This window comes from Somniosus microcephalus, chromosome 34 (genome assembly GCF_052327205.1).
Source record: "Somniosus microcephalus isolate GS21.2 chromosome 34, FLI_Smic_1.0, whole genome shotgun sequence".
Taxonomy (NCBI): Eukaryota; Metazoa; Chordata; class Chondrichthyes; order Squaliformes; family Somniosidae; genus Somniosus; species Somniosus microcephalus.
This window is the reverse complement of record NC_141020.1, coordinates 16907712-16928190: the sequence shown is the minus strand read 5'-3', so window position 1 is coordinate 16928190 and position 20479 is coordinate 16907712. Positions and strand designations below refer to the sequence as shown.

Sequence of the window (20479 nt, the reverse complement as noted above, 5' to 3'; positions counted from 1 at the left end):
TATTTCCTCTGGTGTGGGGACGATCCCAGAACAAGGGGACACAACCTTAAAATTAGAGCCAGGCCGTTTAGGGGTGATGTCAGGAAGCACTTCACACAAAGGGTGGGGGAAAGCTAGAACTCTCTCCACCCCCCCCCCCCACCCCACAAAGAGTTGTTGAGCTTGGGGTCAATTGTAAATTTCAAAAACTGAGAGAGAGATTTTTATTAGGCAAGGGTATTAAAGGATATGAAGCAAAGGAGTTAAGACGCAGGGCAGCCACGAACAGGCTCGAGGGGCTGAATGGCCTCCTCCTGTTCCCATGAAACAGCACTACACCCGGCCCAGGTTTCATGGCAGGCGAGGTAGATATTATGATGGATGAGTTTTGGGTATGGGCCTTACACTAAACATCTAAGACAAAGGTCCTCTACCAACCTGCCCCCGCCACACAGTACTGCCCCCCAATTATCAAAATCCACAATGAGGCATAGACATAGAAACAGAGAAGATAGGAGCAGGAGTAGGCCATTCAGCCCCTCGAGCCTGCTCCACCATTCAATGCGATCATGGCTGATCATCCAAATTCAGTACCCTGTCCCTGCCTTCTCCCCATATCCCTTGATCCCTTTAGCCTTAAGAAATATATCTAACTCCTTCTTGAATATATTTAATGAATTGGCCTCAACTGCCTTCTGTGGTAGAGAATTCCACAGGTTCACCACTCTCTGGGTGAAGAAATTCCTCCTCATCTCTGTCCTAAATGGTTTACCCCTTATCCTTAGACTGTGACCCCTGGTTCTGGACTCCCCGCCATCGGGAACATCCTTCCTGCATCTAGTCTGTCTAGTCCTGTTAGAATTTTATAAGTTTCAATGAGATCCCCTCTCATTCTTCTAAACTCCAGCGAGTATAAGCCCAATCGACCCAATCTCTCCTCATACGTCATTCCTGCCATCCCAGGTATCAGTCTGGTGAATCTTCGTTGCACTCCCTCCATGGCAAGAACAGCCTTCCTCAGATAAGGCGACCAAAACTGCACACAATACTCAAGGTGTGGTCTCACCAAGGCCCTGTACAACTGCAGCAAGACATCCTTGTTCCTGTACTCGAATCCTCTCGCTACGAAGGCCTTGGACAACGTGGACCACTTTCTATACCTCGGGAGCCTACTGTCAACAAGGGCAGACGTCGATGACGAAGTCCAACACCGCCTTCAGTGTGCCAGTGCAGCCTTCGGTCGCCTGAGGAAGAGAGTGTTTGAAGACCAGGACCTCAAACACAGCACCAAGCTCATGGTCTACAGAGCAGCAGTGATACCCGCCCTCCTGTATGCTTCAGAGATTGGACCATGTACAGCAAGCACCTCAAAGCACTGGAGAGGTACCACCAACGCTGCCTCTGCAAGATTTTGCCAATCCATTGGCAGGATAGGCGCACCAACGTCAGTGTTCTCGCTCAGGCCAACATCCCCAGCATCGAAGCTCTGACCACGCTCGATCAGCTCCGATGGATGGGCCACATCGTCCGCACGCCCGATATGAGACTCCCAAAACAAGCGCTCTACTCGGAGCTCCGGCACGGCAAGAGAGCCCCAGGTGGGCAGAGGAAACACTTCAAGGACACCCTCAAAGCCTCTTTGAAAAAATGCAACATCCCCATCGACACCTGGGAATCCAGAAGAACATAAGATATAGGAGCAGGAACAGGCCACTTGGCCCCTCGAGCCTGCTCCACCATTCAATAAGATCATGGCTGATCTTGGGCTCAAAGCCACTTCCCTGCCCGCTCCCCATAACCCTTCACTCCCTTAGCTTGCAAAGATCTGTCTGTCTCCACCTTAAAATTATATAATGACCCAGCCTCCAAGGCTCTCTGGGGCAGAGAATTCGACAGAATTATGACCCTCAGAGAAGAAATTCCTCATCTCAGTTCTAAAAGGGCGACCCTTTATCCTGAAACTGTGCTCGCCTGGTGCGACTCATCGGGCAGGCGGTGGAGGAGACGACGCAGGTAATTTATTCCGATCAAACAGCACCCCACCCCATCCCCCCACAGGTCGCGATGCTGCCACTGGTTGTTCAGGCAACTTTGGGCCTTGGGCTCTGTTCCAGGCTTGCTGCATCAGTGCCCTCCACTCTGAGCCAATCCTGTCCCATGGAGGTCGGAAGGTGTGCCCGAGATCTTGAAAGGACCCTGACGCAGAGGTTGACCTCAGCTGTGGCCTTCACCGTCACCGACAGACCCAGAACTAGGTTACCTAGTGAGTGTGACCAGAGACCTCTGGCCTTTTCCAGATATAGAGAAGGGCCCCAAACAGTGCAATGTGACCTGCCTTCGCCTCTAGAACCTGCAAGTAGAGATGTGGCCATAGCCCGGGTCGGAACGGAGGAACAGTCTGACCCTGGGGAAAGGGGGACATTGGACTGAACGATGAATGCCTGCCATCTTTGTGCTTTACATCCAATCCTCAATGGTCAGCTAAGTGAGGATATCTGTGGCAGGGAATGGGAAGAGTTTCCAAATTCAAAATCAAACACTCCCAGGGCAGGTACAGCACGGGTTAGATACAGAGTAAAGCTCCCTCTACACTGTCCCATCAAACACTCCCAGGGCAGGTACAGCAGGGGTTAGATACAGAGTAAAGCTCCCTCTACACTGTCCCATCAAACACTCCCAGGGCAGGTACAGCACGGGTTAGATACAGAGTAAAGCTCCCTCTACACTGTCCCATCAAACACTCCCAGGGCAGGTACAGCACGGGTAGATACAGAGTAAAGCTCCCTCGACGCTGTCCCATCAAACACTCCCAGCACAGGTACAGCACGGGGTTAGATACAGAGTAAAGCTCCCTCTACACTGTCCCATCAAACACTCCCAGGGCAGGTACAGCATGGGTTAGATACAGAGTAAAGCTCCCTCTACGCTGTCCCATCAAACCTCGCTGATGAGAGAGTAGGTTTGGACGGGTATGTGTTGGATTGCCTCAGCCCACAAATCATCTCACTCAGGACCCCTGGAACGGCAGGGGAGCCGCCCTGCAGCCGGGGCCCGATTCAGAGCCAATTCCCCAAACATTTATCTCCTCTTCGAGAGCGCGGACCAGCCTGTGACCTCCCACCCCCACCCCGCGCAGCCTTAATGCACAATGGCGAGGGGATCAGAGGTGAAAGGGCGTCAACTGACAGACGGTGAACTATTGAACTGCGCCCGCGATCAGGGAGAACCCACTGACTGAAACCAGAGAAACTTCACACAAAATACATCAAAAGGAGAAGATTTATTGTTCTTAAATTAATTCTCTTCAGATCAGAAGCGGCATAACGTCATTTAATTATTTACTTGATGATGACAGAAACGGGCACGGAAGAAATTAGGACTGGAACAATCCAATTGCTGGCAGAGGCGGGGTTGGGGAGGCCCAGCTTCACCATCTCCACAATCCTCCCGTGTCTTTGTCCCTCAGTCCCCGGCAGCTTTTGTTCCTCTCCCCACTCCACCCCACAACCCTGATTGGGCTCCAAGGTCTTGTCCGGCTCCTCAATAAATATTGGTGGGCCGCCCTTGGGCACCAGCTTCAACATTGGCACGCTCTGCCCGCAGCCTGTGCCAGGGATAGCCAGCGCCCGTCCCAGCGGCCGCAAGGACACGATGCCGCGAATGTCCTGTTTACATAAAAGTACAGAAATATATACAGGGCCGTCAAACAGGCAGACTCCTCATGATGGGGAGGTGGGGCGAAGGGGAGGGTGGTAGAAAAGTGAGGAGAGTCAGGGCCCAGGGAACCCCGTACCCCAGCGAGAGTCAGCGCCCGTGGAACCCCGTACCCCAGAGAGAGTCAGAGCCCGGGGAACCCCGTACCCCAGAGAGAGGCAACGCAGTGGAACCCGTACCCCAGAGTCAGCGCCCGTGGAATCTGTACCCCAGAGTCAGCGCCCGTGGAATCTGTACCCCAGAGAGAGGCAGCGCAGTGGAACCCCATACCCCAGCGAGAGTCAGCACCCAGGGAACCCGTACCCCAGAGAGAGTCAGCGCCCGGGGAACCCGTACCCCAGCGAGAGTCTGCACCCGTGGAACCCGTACCCCAGAGAGTGTCAGCACCCGGGGAACCCCGTGCCCCGGCGAGAGTCGGCGCCCGTGGAACCCGTACCCCAGAGAGTCAGCGCCCAGGGAACCCGTACCCCAGCGAGAGTCAGCACCCGGGGAACCCGTACCCCAGAGAGAGTCAGCGCCTGGGGAACCCCGTACCCCAGAGGGAGGCAGCGCAGTGGAACCCGTACCCCAGAGTCAGCGCCCGGGGAACCCGTACCCCAGCGAGAGTCAGCGCCCGGGGAACCCCGTACCCCAGAGAGAGTCAGTGCCCGGGGAACCCGTACCCCAGCGAGAGAGTCAGCACCCGGGGAACCCCGTACCCCAGAGAGAGTCAGCGCCTGTGGAGCCTGTGCCCCAGCGAGAGTCAGCACCTTCGGGAGAGAAAAAACAGTGGGAAATAAACAAAATCAAATGAAAGGGACTTTGCATCTTCACCCAGGCCCACGAGTCAATGTTTATCAAGCGCAACACGTTACCATCCTGGAGTAACTAAGTCATGCAGGAGGACAAAAATATATATAAATATTAACATACATACAAAATGTTCAAATCTGGCCTGAACCGTCGAAGAACGAGTGGCCACAGTAAACCCGAGGTACAGGCAGCCCTGGGCTGGACCGTGGGTCCCTGAGCAGGAGGGACTCCTCAGTACTCCTGGGCCATGGAGCGAGAGAATGGTCACCCCTTGGTCGAGCTGCCAGAGTGCCTGCTTCCCAGCAATAGTCAGAGTCTTTGAAGAGAGAGCAGATTAAAAACTCCAGTTGGACATTAGAAAAACGGAGAGGCGGGTGGGGTATGTATATCTCGCACAAGTGACAGTCCATCTCATTACCAGTTAATCCCCTCCCGTGCCCCCGCACCCCGCCAGTGCTCAGACACGCATGACCAATACATCAGTCAGTGTCTGTGTCCCATCTCTCCAGCCCACAGAAACTCTGCACTCACACCCCTTTACATCGAACCCCATCAGCACAAGCATCCAGTCCATTCGCCCCTCATGTACTTATCGAGCTTCCCCTTATAGCCACGTTACACTTACAGGTGTCTGCCAGCAGACTGCCAGGAACCGTCTTCTCAGTTGGGTTCAAAATGAAACAGGTTGGCCAATAAAACTAGTTCCCCCCACCCCAAAAAGTTGCGAACATTTTAGTTAAAATGGGGACGTTGCAGGAGAGAGTATTCGGAGGCCGGGGACTTCGTGGAGTCTCCCCCGCTATAAAACAGGGGTTACAAGTGCTGTGGGGCGGAGAGAGAGAGGACAGCAGCCCAGAGAGTTCTTGTGCAAGTCTTGCTGGCTTTGAGAAACACCGGTTATTGTTTCAAAGTTCCCGAAAAGGAATAAACTGCCCCCCTCGCACGAAGCGTCATCCAACAAGGAGCTCCATCAGATTCTCCAGGTCGGTAAAGTCCGTCCTACTGTTGTGGGCCTTGGCCGAGGGGGAGCCGCGCGAAGCCTTGACGGACTGGCTGGTGGGACTGGGCGGGGCCTTGGCCAAGCCCCAGGCCCCGGCGGAGAAGCCCTGCTGGGCGTCGTACATGGAGGTGTCGATGTCCTCAAAGATGGCGTCGAGGGAGCCGTCGACGAGGAAGTCGTCGGAGTCGGTGATCTCGAAGGCCGTGAAGATGGAGTCGGGGGGCCTGGGCTCCCCTCGGGGGTCGTGGGTCGCCGGCTTCAGGGGCAGGAGGTGGTCATCTTCGAGGGACAGCTGGCCCGGCGGGGGGCTGAGGTCCTCCACAACCTCCAGGTCCTGGAGGATAGTGGAGATGGCGGAGGAGAGCGAGCTGTCGTTGCCCGAGAGGAGGCAGAAGGGTGGCTCGGCCCGGCCCGGCGCCGGGAGGTTGTTGTTCAGGTCCGCGCTCCCAGCTCCCGGTCCAGAGGTGGGCACCGGCCGGTTAGCCCCGTCGGCGGGTCGCCCGGCGGACTCCGATGGGCTGGCGGGCGGCACGTCGCGCCCGCTCTCCCGGCAGGTCTCCGCCTGCAGCCGGCGCAGGGCGTTGGCGATCAGCACCGAGCGCCGCAGGTTGCACTCGGCCAACACGCAGCTCTGGTGCAGCTTCAGCAGCGAGAGGTCGAGCAGCGTGCCGCAATGGAAGCCGTGCGGAGCGCGCGCCGGCCCCGGCCGGCCGCCATCGTCTTCGCCACGTTTCCGCTTCACGCCTTTGCCCAATGAGAACCTGAGCAAAAAAAAAAAGAGATACCGTCAGTAATTGGAACAGAAAAACGCTGGAAACACTAAGCAGGTTCAGGCAGCATCTGTGGAGATCTTCTGACGACCTGAAACATTAGGAAGGCAAATGGTATGCTGGCCTTCATTACAAGAGGACCTGAGTACAGGAGTAAAGAAGTCTTACTCCAATTATACAGGGCCTGGTGAGACCACACCTGGAGTATTGTGTACAGTTTTGATCTCCTTACCCAAGGAAGGATATACTTGTCATAGAGGGAGTGCAACGAAGGTTCACCAGACTGGTTCCTGGGATGGCGGGACTGTCGTATGAGAAACATAGAAGATAGGAGCAGGAGTAGGCCATTCGGCCCCTCGAGCCTGCTCCGCCATTCAATGAGATCATGGCTGATCATCCAAATTCAGTGCCCTGTCCCTGCCTTCTCCCCATACCCCTTGATCCCTTTAGCCTTAAGAAATATATCTAACTCCTTCTTGAATATATTTAATGAATTGGCCTCAACTGCCTTCTGTGGTAGAGAATTCCACAGGTTCACCACTCTCTGGGTGAAGAAATTCCTCTTCATCTCTGTCCTAAATGGCTTACCCCTTATCTTTAGACTGTGACCCCTGGTTCTGGATTCCCCGGCCATCGGGAACATCCTTCCTGCATCTAGTCTGTCCAGTCCTGTTAGAATTTTCTAAGTTTCAATGAGATCCCCTCTCATTCTTCTAAACTCCAGCGAGTATAAGCCCAATCAACCCAATCTCTCCTCATACGTCATTCCTGCCATCCCAGGTATCAGCCTGGTGAATCTTCGCTGCACTCCCTCCGTGGCAAGAACATCCTTCCTCAGATAAGACGACCAAAACTGCACACAATACTCAAGGTGTGAAGAGATTGAGTAAACTAGGCCTGTATTCTCTTGAATTCAGAAGAATGAGAGGGGATCTCATTGAAGCATACAAAATTATTACAGGGCTTGATAGGGTGGATGCTGGGAGAATGTTTCCCTTGGCTGGGGAGTCTAGAACCAGGGGCCACAGCCTCAGGATAAAGGGTAAGCCATTCAGGACTGAGATGAGAAGACATTTCTGTAGTGTATGTAACTGTTCTACCTTTAAGAGAACTATTGTATGTAACCGTCCACCTTTAAGAGAACTATTTTAGGTGTTGCACTACTTTATCCTGGCTGCTGTATACTGTAATACCGACGGTGACCACACCGGTATATAAGTGCTGTGGCAGAATTTATTGGGCAGATTCGCCCTGACCTTCGAATAGTAAAGTCCTGTTTAAGTTACTCTTGTAGTCTGTGTATTACTTCGCTATACAACCCACAGACTTTACAGTGGCGACGAGGATGGGATTTTACCCTGCGGCAACAATACTTCTGAAGAAGTAAACGAGCGTCGAGAAGAGGCACCCGCCCTCGTCGTTTTGCTGAGAGAAAACTCGAGTCTGCAGACCAAGAAAGGAGGAAGATTTCAAACACGAAGTCTTCCATCAGCAACAGGCACGGATTGTCCCTTCTGCCACGGTGGTGAGTGAGCCGATCAACACGAGAAGCAAGTCGGCCACGGTGACTGTGAGTAAAGGGAAAATAGAAACAAATAAACGGAGAACTCAGCCACAGCCGGGGAGGAAAGCACCGGACTGCGAGAAGCTGGGAGGCGCGATTGGGGTGAAAAAGGCCAGACAGTGACTGAGGCCACGAAGCGCTGCGACCGGATCGTAAGGCGCGGGAAGAGATAAAAATAAATAAACCGCGGAGAACGCAGCCGCAGCCGGGGAGGAAGCACCGGACTGCAAGAGGCTGGGAGGAGCGATTGGGTGAAAAAGCTCGGACAGTGACCGAGGCCACGAAGCGCTGCGACCGGGATCGTAAGGCGCAGGAAGAGATAAAATAAATAAATCGCGGAGAACTCAGCCGCAGCCGGGGAGGGAAGCACCGGACTGCGAGAGGGCTGGGAGGCGCGATTGAGAGCCGCGTGAGCGGGAGAGACAGAGCCCGAGCGAGAGCCGCGCGAACGGGAGAGACAGAGCCCGAGAGAGAGCGAGCGAGAGCCGCACGAGCGGGAGAGACAGAGCCCGAGAGCGAGCGAGAGCCACGCGAGCGGGAGAGACAGAGCCCGAGGAAGGCTGAGCGAGATCCAGCCCAGCGGCCGAGACCGTTCGCCGTCAACGGGTTGTACCCAGAGCCGGTTGCCCGGCCGAGAGAAGGGAACGCGCTGAAGCCGAAGCGCAGGCTGCGAACCCCGAAAGCCAGCGGCCGTCGCCCGAGGGAAAAGCTTACCCCTCCCGCCAGGGGAAGAAAAGCGGGAACCGCCATCTTGAAAGTGGGCGGGGAAAGAAGATAAGCACGGGAAACCGCGGGAAGCCGCCAGTAGGCGGAGAAAAAGACAGAAGCGGGAACCGCCATTTTGAAAGGGGCGGGGAAAGAAGATAAGCGCGGGGAAACCGCCATCTTGGGAAAAAAAAAGAGTTAAAGAAATATTTCGTTGTTGTTGATCAGGGAGGTGAAGATGCCTAAGCGTGGTAACATCAACGATTTCGATTCCGAGGTAGAGGATTGGGCCACGTATGTAGAACGCATTGAGATATATTGTGAGGCCAATAAAATAGAGGATGATGATAAAGCTATAACCTTGCTAAACTCGATGGGGGCGAAGACATACGGGCTATTGAAGCATCTTCTAGCACCAGTTAAACCGGCGGATCAAACCTTCGATAATATTGTTGCTGTTCTGAAGGATCACTTGAACCCCACACCGCTGATGTTGGCGGAACGATTCAAATTTTATGCGAGAACGCAACGGAAAGAGGAAAGCAACACGGAATACTTGGTCGAACTGCGTAGGCTAGCGAAATACTGCCAGTTTGGAGGAAATCTGACAGAGGCATTGCGAGACAAGTTCGTGTGCGGGTTGTCGAAGGAAGGAACGCAAAAGCGACTGCTCGAAGAGAACGACCTTACACTGGATAGGGCTGTCCTTATTGCAGCATCACACGAAGCCGCAGCGAAAGCAACTGCAGAAATGCAGCTGAAGGCAGCGGTCCTCAGTGTGGATCAAATTACTTCGGGTGCAACAAAATGTTATCGTTGTGGGAAGACAACACACGACCAGAACCAATGCTGGTTTAAAAACCAGGACTGTAGGAAATGTGGCAAACTGGGTCACATAGCCAAAGTATGCCGGTCAGGGAAGAAGACCAACAACCAAAAAAAAAAAAGCCATCACAGGAAAAGTACAACAAAGTACACAAGGTGGTTGAGAAGAGTTCAGATGAACAGAATTCGGATTCAGACCCAAGCGGCCAGGAACTGGGTAGTCTGAGAATTCATAATGTGAGTAAGGAAGCTGACCTACAAACTATCTGGGTCATGCTAAAAATAGCCGGAGTCCAAGTGAGAATGGAATTGGACACTGGATCAGCCCTATCAGTCATAAATCAAAGGGATTACAACCGGCTATTCTCACATATACCCTTGAGAGATACCAAGTTCGTATTGCAGACATACACGGGGCATAAAGTATACCCCATGGGAAAGATAAGAGTCAAGGTGAGAGACAGGGGCAAAGAACACCCCGGAATGGACTTATACGTACTACCTGAGGGAGGACCACCACTTCTAGGACGGGAGTGGATCAAGAAAATAGACATGGAATGGCACTACCTCAAAGCAATAACGAGTGAGGACTCGGGGCAGACAATCAGCTCAGACTCTGAAGCAGATGACGATAAGACCAGCCCAAGCATGAAAGACAAGTCTAAAATGAACTTGCTGACTAAGGTTGGTAGAACGAATGTGGGCCTAAAGGCTTATGCTCCAGAGGAGAACAAAGTTTCAGAACAGAATTCCTCTGAACAACATAGCTTGACAGAGAATTCCGAGTCTGTTCAAGTTACAGACATATATATTACTGAGGAACATCGAGCTCGAACGCAAACTTATTTCAGATTACGACAGCAATTAGAACAATTGAATTGCCGTCTCGAGCAAGAGATGAAAGCAATGAAAAAGTTCTATGATACCGAATGGGAGAATCTGGAAAGACAACAGAAGCAGCTGGGGAAGAAAAGGGAGCAGGAGCACACAAACCGTCTGCACGAGGAGGCCAAACGAATCAAAGCTGATTCGGCTTCTGAAGGGGCGTGCTCCAATCCGGTGGAACAAGATGTGCCGCAACTGAAGGCGCTGGTTAGCAGGTTGCAGGCAGAAAAAGCTGAGTTGGTCGACATGACTTCCGAGCTCCTACTGAAGTTGGGTGCAGCATCACCGGACGATTCATTTGTGGAAATTCGAATGATGGGGGCTGCGGATGATGGCGAAGTAGAAGCAGCAAAGGAGCCCCAGGACAAGGTTCTAAACAGCCCTGCAGCTAATGGAAAAGGGATGAGGACAGAAGAGTTAACAGTCAGCCAACTCCTCCAGGGCAAGGTTATAAACAGCCCTGTAGTTAATGGAAAAGGGATGATGGCAGAAGAGTTAACAGTCAGCCAACTCATTCATATGCTGAGGGATAAAACTCTAAAATGGGAAAAACTTAAATACGAGCCTCAATCTTCAAAGGGAAGGGAGCTCTCAAAAGTCATTGGAAGAGCTGAGGTGGCAACCCAGACTGAGAAGTCTGCAGCAGAACAGCCCTTGGATGCCAAAAGTACGCTGACGCACGGCAATGTAGAACAACAGAATACTGAAACAGCTACTTCAGTAGAGGGATTGAATAGTCCGATCAATCAATCTCCGAATGAAGTTGAAGTATTGAAATCACAAATGAGGTCATTAGTAAAAGACTTGCAGGAAGCCCAGAAAAAGCGGGATGAATCTGAACGCATGATGAAGTCTCTTCAGGACAGATGTCGGGACTTGGAACAAAAGTCGGCTAACGTCCAGCTGGGTAAGGAGGAAATAGAAGACCCTCTCGCGGGCCTAGCTCAGGACAACACCGAATATTACCATGATCTGTTGAGTGACACTGAATATTACGAGGACCTGGTCTGCCCAGCTTGTGCCGAGAACTCCCAAAGTGCCGAAATCAGGATGAATCACTTAAAGTCTAAGGAACATAGGGAGATGGTGGCGTTACGGCTGGCAGCTGACAATGGAGCCCCGAGAGTCTCCAAGAAGCAAAAAAGGAAAAGACGAAGCAGAAGATGATAACCATCTGAACCATTATTACCTCTACCCGATCACACACGTGGTCCCCCGAACGGAGCCAAATCAGTTGGAAAGTAGGAAAATTTCCCAAGGCAATCCAACTGTTTTTTGTTTGTTTTAAAAAGTCAGCAATGCTGGTTCAGAAGTGATGGAAGTAAAGCTGTTAAGTCTAGGGAAGGACTATGGGATGAGTCCCTCTAGCAAGGTGACCCGACTACACCACGGAGGCGTGGTCCGGACCGAGTCAAGAAGATCAGAGACTGAATCTGTGAACTGTTTCCCGCAGAGACTGAATCTGTGAACTGTTTCCGCAGAGACTACCTCTGTGAACTGTTGTAACATGAAGTTGGATATGTTATGATGTTATGTTAATGGGGAATAAGTATGTTGTAAGCTAAAAAGGGAGGATTGTAGTGTATGTAACTGTTCTACCTTTAAGAGAACTATTGTATGTAACCGTCCACCTTTAAGAGAACTATTTTAGGTGTGGCACTACTTTATCCTGGCTGCTGTATACTGTAATACCGACGGTGACCACACCGGTATATAAGTGCTGTGGCAGAATTTATTGGGCAGATTCGCCCTGACCTTCGAATAGTAAAGTCCTGTTTAAGTTACTCTTGTAGTCTGTGTATTACTTCGCTATACAACCCACAGACTTTACAATTTCTTCACACAGAGGGTGGTGAGTCTTTGGAATTCTCTACCCCAGAGGGCTGTGGAGGCTCAGTCGTTGAGTGTATTCAAAACAGAGAGCGATAGATTTCTGACTAGTAAAGGCATCAAGGGATATGGCGATAGCACCGGTGAATGGAGTTGAGGCAGAAGATCGGCCATGATCTCATTGAATGGCGGAGCAGGCTCGAAGGTCCGAATGGTCTACTCCTGCTCCTATTTCTTATGTTAACTCTGTTTCTCTCTCCAAGGATGCTGCCTGACCTGCTGAGTGTTTCCAGCATTGTCTGTTTTTATTTCAGATTTCCAGCATCTGCAGTGTTTTGCTTAAGTAAAGGTCTGTGACAGGAGTCATTAAATGACAAAAGGGATGATGGTGCAAGGCAAAAGGAGATGGTAATGGGACAAGTACAGAAACAAAAGATGGGTTTAGAGGAGGTGCAAATGACAACAGCAGAACCATTGCCAACAGCTGCTGTTCGATCAAATGGGAGCGGTGGTTATGGTCTGAAATTGTTGAACTCGATGTTGAGTCCAAAAGTTGTAAAGTGCCTAATCGAAAGATGAGGTGCTGTTCCTCGAGCTTACGTTGAGCTTCGTCGGAACAGTGTAAGAGGCCGAGGACGGAGAGGTCAGAGTGGGAATGGAGCGGTGAATTAAAATGACAGGCGACTGGAAGCTCGGGGTCACCCTTACGGACTGAACGGAGGTGTTCCGCAAAGCGGTCGCCCAATCTGCGTTTGGTCTCCCCAATGTAGAGGAGACCGCATCGTGAGCAGCGAATACAGTATACTAGATTGCGAGAAGTACAAGTAAATCGCTGTTTCACCTGGTAGAGGTGTTTGGGGCCCTGGACAGTGGGAAGGAGGAGGTGAACCAGACTGTTCACAAACTTGGTGTCTTATTTGACCCTGAAATGAGCTTCCGACCACATATCTGCAGCATAACTAAGAACCCTATTTCCACCTCCGTAACATCGCCCGTCTCCGCCCTTGCCTCGGCTCATCCGCTGCTGAAACCCTCATCCACGCTTTTGTTACCTCGAGACTCGACTATTCTAACGCACTCCTGGCTGGCCTCCCACATTCCACCCTACGTAAACTTGAGGTGATCCAAAACTCGGCTGCCCGTGTCCTGACTCGCACCAAGTCCCGTTCGCCCATCACCCCCTGTGCTCGCTGACCTACATTGGCTCCCGGTTAAGCAACACCTCGATTTCAGAATTCTCATCCTTGTTTTCAAATCCCGCCATGGTCTCGCCCCCTCCCTATCTCTGTAACCTCCTCCAGCCCCACAACCCCCCTGAGATCTCTGCGCTCCTCCAATTCTGGCCTCTTCAGCATCCCTGATTATAATCGCTCCACCATTGGCGGCCGTGCCTTCAGCTGCCTGGGCCCCGAGCTCTGGAATTCCCTCCATAAACCTCTCCGCCTCGCTCTCTCCTCCTTTAAGACGCTCCTTAAAACCTGCCTCTTTGACCAAGCTTTTGGTCACCTGCCCTAATTTATCCTTATGTGGCTCAGTGTCAAAATTTGTTTTGATAACGCCCCCGTGAAGTGCCTTGGGACATTTTACTACGTTAAAGGCGCCATATAAATACAAGTTGTTGTTGTTGTTGTGAAAGGTCAGGTACAATCAAGAGTGTCGGGTCGCGCCCCTTCAATGAGAACGCGGGACAGATGCTCCCCCTGGTGGCCTGCTACGGTACTGTGCCCAGACCAGGAGCTCGACCCTACGGAGGTAGCTCAGGCGAGGCAGGTCAAGGTGCTACAACTGGTGTCAGAAAAAGGGGAAGATCAGCCAGCCCCGGTGAGCAGAAAGTTCCCCCAGTTAAACATCGGGTAGACTGAAGCCATCGTCTTCGGTACCCGCCACAAACTCCGTTCCCCAGCCACCGACTCCATCCCTCTCCCCGGCCGCTGTCTCGGGCTCAACCAGACCGTCTGCAACCTCGCCGCCCTATTTGACCCTGAGCTGAGCTTCCGAGCCCATTTCCTCTCCGTCACCGGGACTGTCTGTCTCCACCCCTGCCTCAGCTCATCTACCGCAGAAACCCTGTGCTTTTGTTATCGCTAGACTCAACAACAACTTATATTTATCTAGCGCCTTTAACGGAGTAAAACATCCCAAGGCGCTTCACGGGAGCGTTATCGAAACAAAATTTGACACCGAACCACAGAAGGAGAAATTAGGGCTTGGTCAACGAAGCAGGTTTTAAGGAGCGTCTTAAAAGGAGGAAAGAGAGGTAGAAAGGTTTAGGGAGGGAATTCCAGAGCTTAGGGCCCAGGCAGCTGAAGGCACGGCCGCCAATGGTGGAGCGATTATAATCAGGGATGCTGAAGAGGCCAGAATTAGAGGAGCGCAGATATCTCGGGGGGGTTGTGGGGCTGGAGGTGATTACAGAGATAGGGAGGGGCGAGGCCATGGAGGGATTTGAAAACAAGGATGAGAATTTTGAAATCGAGGCGCTGCTTAACTGGGAGCCAATGTAGGTCAGCGAGCACAGGGGGTGATGGGCGAACGGGACTTGGTGCGAGTTAGGACACGGGCAGCCGAGTTTTGGATGAGCTCAAGTGTACGTGAGGTAGAATGTGGGAGGCCAACCTAGAGTGCGTTGGAATAGTCAAGTCTAGAGGTAACAAAGGCAAATGGATGAGGGTTTCAACAGCGGATGAGCTGAGGCAGGGGCGGAGACGGGCGATGTTACGGAGGGGGCAGTAGACAGTCTGTGTTATGCTGCGGATATGTGGTCGGGAGCTAAGTTCGGGTCAAATATGACACTAAGGTTGCGAACAGTGTGACTTGACTATCCCAATGCACTCCAGGCCAGCTTCCCATCTTCCACCCTCCATAAACTTGAGCGCATCCAAAACTCTGCAGCCCGTGTCCTAACTCGCACCAAGTCCCATTTACCCATCACTAGAAACTTAACTGGACCAGCCACATAAATACTGTGGCTACAAGAGCAAGTCAGAGGCTGGGTATTCTGCGGCGAGTGTCTCACCTCCTGACTCCCCCACAGCCTTTCCACCATCTACAAGGCACAAGTCAGGAGTGTGATGGAATACTCTCCACTTGCCTGGATGAGTGCAGCTCCAACAACACTCAAGGAGCTCAACACCATCCAGGACAAAGCAGCCCGCTTGATTGGCACCCCATCCACCACCTTAAACATTCACTCCCTCCACCACCGGCGCACCGTGGCTGCAGTGTGTACCATCTACAAGATGCACTGCAGCAACTCGCCAAGGCTTCTTCGGCAGCACCTCCCAAACCCGCGACCTCTTCCACCTAGAAGGACAAGGGCAGCAGGTGCATGGGAACACCACCACCTCCAAGTTCCCCTCCAAGTCACACACCATCCTGACTTGGAAATATATCGGCCGTTCCTTCATCGTCGCTGGGTCAAAATCCTGGAACTCCCTCCCTAACAGCACTGTGGGAGCACCTTCACCACACGGACTGCAGCGGTTCAAGAAGGCGGCTCACCACCACCTTCTCCAGGGCAATTAGGGATGGGCAATAAATGCTGGCTTTGCCAGCGACGCCCACATCCCATAAACGAATTTTTAAAAACCCTGTGCTCGCTGACCTACATTGCTTCCTGTTTACCAATGGATCAAATTTAACATTCTCATTCTAGTGTTCCAATCCCTTCATGGTCTCGCCCCCTCTCCATCTCTAACCTCCAGCAAATCGCCGAGAACTCTGTTCCTCCAACTGACCTCTCGTGCATCCCCACTTCCTTCACCCGTCTAGACCCTAAGCTCCGGAATTCTCTCCTTAAAGTTCTCCGCCTCCCCACCTCTCTTTCCTCCTTTAAGACGCTACTTAAAACCTGCCTCTTTTGGTCACCTGTCCTCATGTTTCCTCCTTTGGCTTGGTGTCAATTTTCGGCTGATTTACGCTCCCGTGACGCACCTTGGGACGTTTTACTATGATAAACGTAAAAAAGTGTCAGCTGTGGCTCAGTGGGCAGCACCTTCGCCTCTGGGTCAGAGGGTTGTGGGTTCGAGTCCCACTCCAGAGACTTGAGCACAAACATCTAGGCTGACACTCCCAGTGCAGTGCTGAGGGAGTGCTGCACTGTCGGAGGGGGCCGTGTTTCGGATGAGATGTTAAACCGAGGCCTCGTCTGCTCTCTCAGGTGGACGTAAAAGATCCCGTGGCACCATTTCGAAGGTGAGCAGGGGGGAGTTCTCCCCGGTGTCCTGAGGCCAATATTTATCCTTCAATCAACACCTAAAACAGATGATCTGGTCATTATCACATTTCTGTTTGTGGGAGCTTGTTGTGCGCAAATTGGCTGCCGCGTTTCCCACATTACAACAGTGACTACACTTCAGAAAGTACTTCATTGGCTGTAAAGCGCTTTGGGGTGTCCGGTGGTCGTGAAAGGCGCTATAGAAATGCAAGTCTTTTCTTTTTTATGCCGGGATTTGAACTCACGACCTCCGACTTGCTGGCTCAGTAGCAGAACCAGCAGGCAGCTGAACCCTGGGGGTTTTGAATCATTAAATGTGTCTTTTGTGGCATCCCAAACCGGCGGGATGAAAGTCTGGGCTGTCTGCTGGCAGCAGATTGAGTTGATCGCAGTGTCGACAGTTTAGGGGGGGGGGGCGGGGGGGGGAAATTCTTGCTGGATTGCGCCCCATTCCAGGAAGCAAGTACCTTCAGGAGAGGCAGGAGTAAAATTGGGCGGAACACACATGAAGCCCCCTTCCTCCCCGCCCCCCACGATCACCCGCTGACCCCCTCGTTCTACAGGTTTTGCCGCCAAGGATTCTCACTGACCTGACGGCAGCCATTGACTGCGTCCGAAAGATCGTTCCGCAAGCTGGCGAGCTGTCGTTGCTTCTCAAAGCCGTTGTCTTCAGGCCCATTCAGCACCTAAAAACAAAAAGGGGAGAGCTCGGGTTAGCTCAGGGGTCCGGTTACATCGAATGTACAGCACAGAAACAGGCCATTCGGCCCAACTGGTCCATGTTGGTGTTCATGCTCCACACGAGCCTCCTCCCACCTCTCTTCATTCTCACCCTATCAGCATATCCATCTATTCCCTTCTCCCTCATGCGTTTACTCTTAAATGCATCTATACTATTCGCCTCAACTGCTCCCTGTGGTAGCGAGTTCCACATTCTCACCACTCTCTGGGTAAAGAAGTTGCTCCTGAATTCCTTATTGGATTTATCAGTGACTACCTTATACTAATGGCCCCCCGGTTTTTGGTCTGCCCCACTACTGGAAACAGTGAAAGTCTCAGGTGAAAGCTGGAGAGAGCAGAGGTGATGAGGACAGTCACCCATGGGTGCTCAAAGAAATTGGGGGCTAGTTAACAGCTCCCTAGGGTCTGGGATTGTCGCCATGGACTGGAGGGAAGCCCTCACCATGCCAACGTTCAAAAAAGGGCAACATCGGAACTAGGCCCGTGAGCTTCAGGTGTCGGCCCTGGCTCAGTGGGTAGCTCTCTCGCCTCCCGAGTCAGAAGGCAGTGGGTTCTGGTCCCACTCCAGCGACAAGCACAAAATCCAGGCAGTGCTGAGGGAGTACCGCACTGTCGGAGGTGCCGTCTCTCGGATGAGACGTTAAGTCGGATTCCCCTGAGTTTACTTGACTGACTTTGGGGGTCAGAGCAAAACTGTGGCAAATGGATTTCAATGTAGGCAAATGTGAGGTCATCCACTTTGGGCCTAAAAAGGATGGAGGAGGGAACTTTCTAAATGGCAAAAGACTAGAAACAGTGGAGGTCCAAAGAGACTTGATGGTCCAGGTACATCGATCATTAAAATGTCAAGAACAGGTACAGAAAATAACCAAAAAGGCTAATGGAATGCTGGCCTTTATATCTAGAGGACGAGAGTACAAGGGGGTAGAAGTTATGCTGCAGCTGTACAAAGCCCTGGTTTGACCACACCTGGAGCACTGTGAGCAGTTCTGGGCACCACACCTTAGGAAGGATATATTGGCCTTGGAGGGAGGGCAGCGTAGGTTTACCAGAATGATACCTGGACTCCAAGGGTTAAGTTACGAGGAGAGATTACACAAACTAGGGTTGTATTCCCTAGAATTTAGAAGGTTAAGGGGTGAACTGACTGAAGTTTTCAGGATATTAAGGGAACAGATAGGGTAGATAGAGAGAAACTATTTCCGCTGGTTGGGGAGTCTAGGACTAGGGGGCAAAGTCTAAAAATTAGAGCCAGACCTTTCAGGAGTGAAATTTGGAAACATTTCTACACACAAAGGGTGGTAGAAGTTTGGAACTCTCTTCCGTAAATGGCAATTGATGCTAGGCCAATTGTTAATTTTAAATGTGAGATTGATAACTTTCTGTTAACCAAAGGTATTAAGGGATATGGGGCAAAGGCGGGTATATGGAGTTGGGTGGCAGATCAGCCAGGATCTCATTGAATGGCGGAACAGGCTCGAGGGGCTGAATGGCCTCCTCCTGTTCCTAGTCCCCACCCACCCCTCCAACTCCTGGTTCGATTGCCTCTCCCAGGAGCTTCCATGACTGGCTGATGTTAAGTTGCACCATGACTGTGTGCAAGACAGGCTCAATTGAACAGCTGATCTCTTCCTGTCTGTCATTTTGATACGTTCATAATGAGGAACTACCGGTTAAGGACACCAAGTTTTTTTTTTTTTATTCGTTCATGGGATGTGGGCATCGCTGGCAAGGCCAGCATTTATTGCCCATCCCTAATCGCCCTCGAGAAGGTGGTGGTGAGCCCCCTTCTTGAACCGCTGCAGTCCGTGTGGTGAAGGTGCTCCCACAGTGCTGTTAGGGAGGGAGTTCCAGGATTCGGACCCAGCGACGATGAAGGAATGGCAAAAGTCGGGATGGTGTGTGATTTGGAGGGGAACTTGGAGGTGGTGGTGTTCCCATGCGCCTGCTGCCCTTGTCCTTCTAGGTGGAAGAGGTCGCGGGTTTGGGAGGTGCTGCCGAAGAAGCCTTGGCGAGTTGCTGCAGTGCATCTTGTAGATGGTACACACTGCAGCCACGGTGCGCCGGTGGTGGAGGGAGTGAATGTTTAAGGTGGTGGATGGGGTGCCGATCAAGCAGGCTGCTTTGCCCTGGATAGTGTCGAGCTTCTTGTGTTGTTGGAGCTGCACTCATCCAGGCAAGTGGAGAGTATTCCATCACACTCCTGACTTGTGGGTTGTAGATGGTGGAAAGGCTTTGGGGAGTCAGGAGGTGAGACACTCGTCGCAGAATACCCAGCCTCTGACCTGCTCTTGTTGCCACAGTATTTATGTGGCTGGTCCAGTTAAGTTTCTGGTCACTGGTGACCCCCAGGGTGTTGATGGGGGTTTTAACAGATTGGAGAAGGAAATGAAGATGGTGGCGCCCCACAGGCCTGAGAACCCGGGATAAACAGAGTTGCAAGCATTGTGAGGAGTCACAGTAAAGGTGCAGGGGAGACATTAACTCATTGATGCCCCCACACCTCTTGTACCAGCCCACCATTCCCATGACTAAGAGACTGATGTGCCTCCTCTTTCTCCCACCCTCCCCAGCAAACTCCAAGTAAGAGCAGTTTGCAGTGACACTCTCCCCCCCCCCCCCCCACACAGCCCCCCCTTCAGCGACAGCTACAACTCGGGCCACAGACTGTTTGTGAAGTGCCTCACCCCCACCCCAGCCAGCTCACTGACCAGGTCCTGAGCCAAGAGATTTTCTCACCTGTGTAGATCAGTCCCACACTGCGTAGAGCAATTGGATCAGTCACCGGGCGCTGTGCTACTGAATAAACACTAGCAGAGCACTGCCCCCTTGTACAGTACAGAATAAAGGGCTATATTGCCCCTCTACCCCGGATGGGTATACAGTAGAGAGTATATTATCTGTTTACCCAATAACAAGGGCAGGGGCAGGGACAGGGACAGGGGTGGGAGGGAAGTGAAAGGGGGCGGGGCGGGACGGGGGGGGGGGGAGGGATGGGAGATGCACACAGGCCCTTGCAGCAGCCATCAGTTCTTCCAGTTATTGATCACTGGATTCCCAAACCGACCGTTCAGACACCTATCCCAGCCACGGACACAGTAGGTGTGTCCCACTGGGATTCCCATCTCCTCGCCGGCTCATTATCTGCACCGTCACCCTGGTGGGATGAAGGGCGGGATAAAAATAACCAGCGGTGGGAGGGTGGGACCCGACTGGGAGTCTGAAGCAGCAGAGTTTAAAAAAAAAATCACACTGGAAAACCGTCCGGAAGGCGATCAGAAACTGAAAGCTGCCGAAACCGATCAAAAATCTCTCACCCACCACAGGGGCATCGCCATGGAAACAGATTTAGCTATTCAACCGTTAGATGCTGCTGCTCCCCGCCACTGGGACCAGAGCCACAAGGGAACAACCCCCCCCCCCCCCCACCCCTCTCCGCCCCCGGGTACAATCAGCGA

The 20479-nt window shown here is 52.3% G+C and overlaps 1 protein-coding gene across 2 annotated transcripts in view; it reads right to left on the bottom strand.

Annotated features, from left to right (window-relative positions):
* Window positions 1-3240: 3240 nt before the first annotated feature.
* The window catches only part of LOC147096829 (SERTA domain-containing protein 1-like), a 42470-nt gene continuing 25231 nt past the window's right edge, over window positions 3241-20479 (bottom strand). For both annotated transcript variants that reach the window (XM_085973471.1, XM_085973472.1), the window contains exons 2-3: window positions 16871-16966; window positions 3241-6246 (exon numbers count right to left, since the gene is read on the bottom strand). In XM_085973471.1, the coding sequence (XP_085829597.1) occupies window positions 5436-6246; window positions 16871-16959 (900 nt within the window). In that variant the 5' untranslated portion in view covers window positions 16960-16966 and the 3' untranslated portion in view covers window positions 3241-5435. The remainder of the gene's footprint in view (window positions 6247-16870; window positions 16967-20479) is intronic.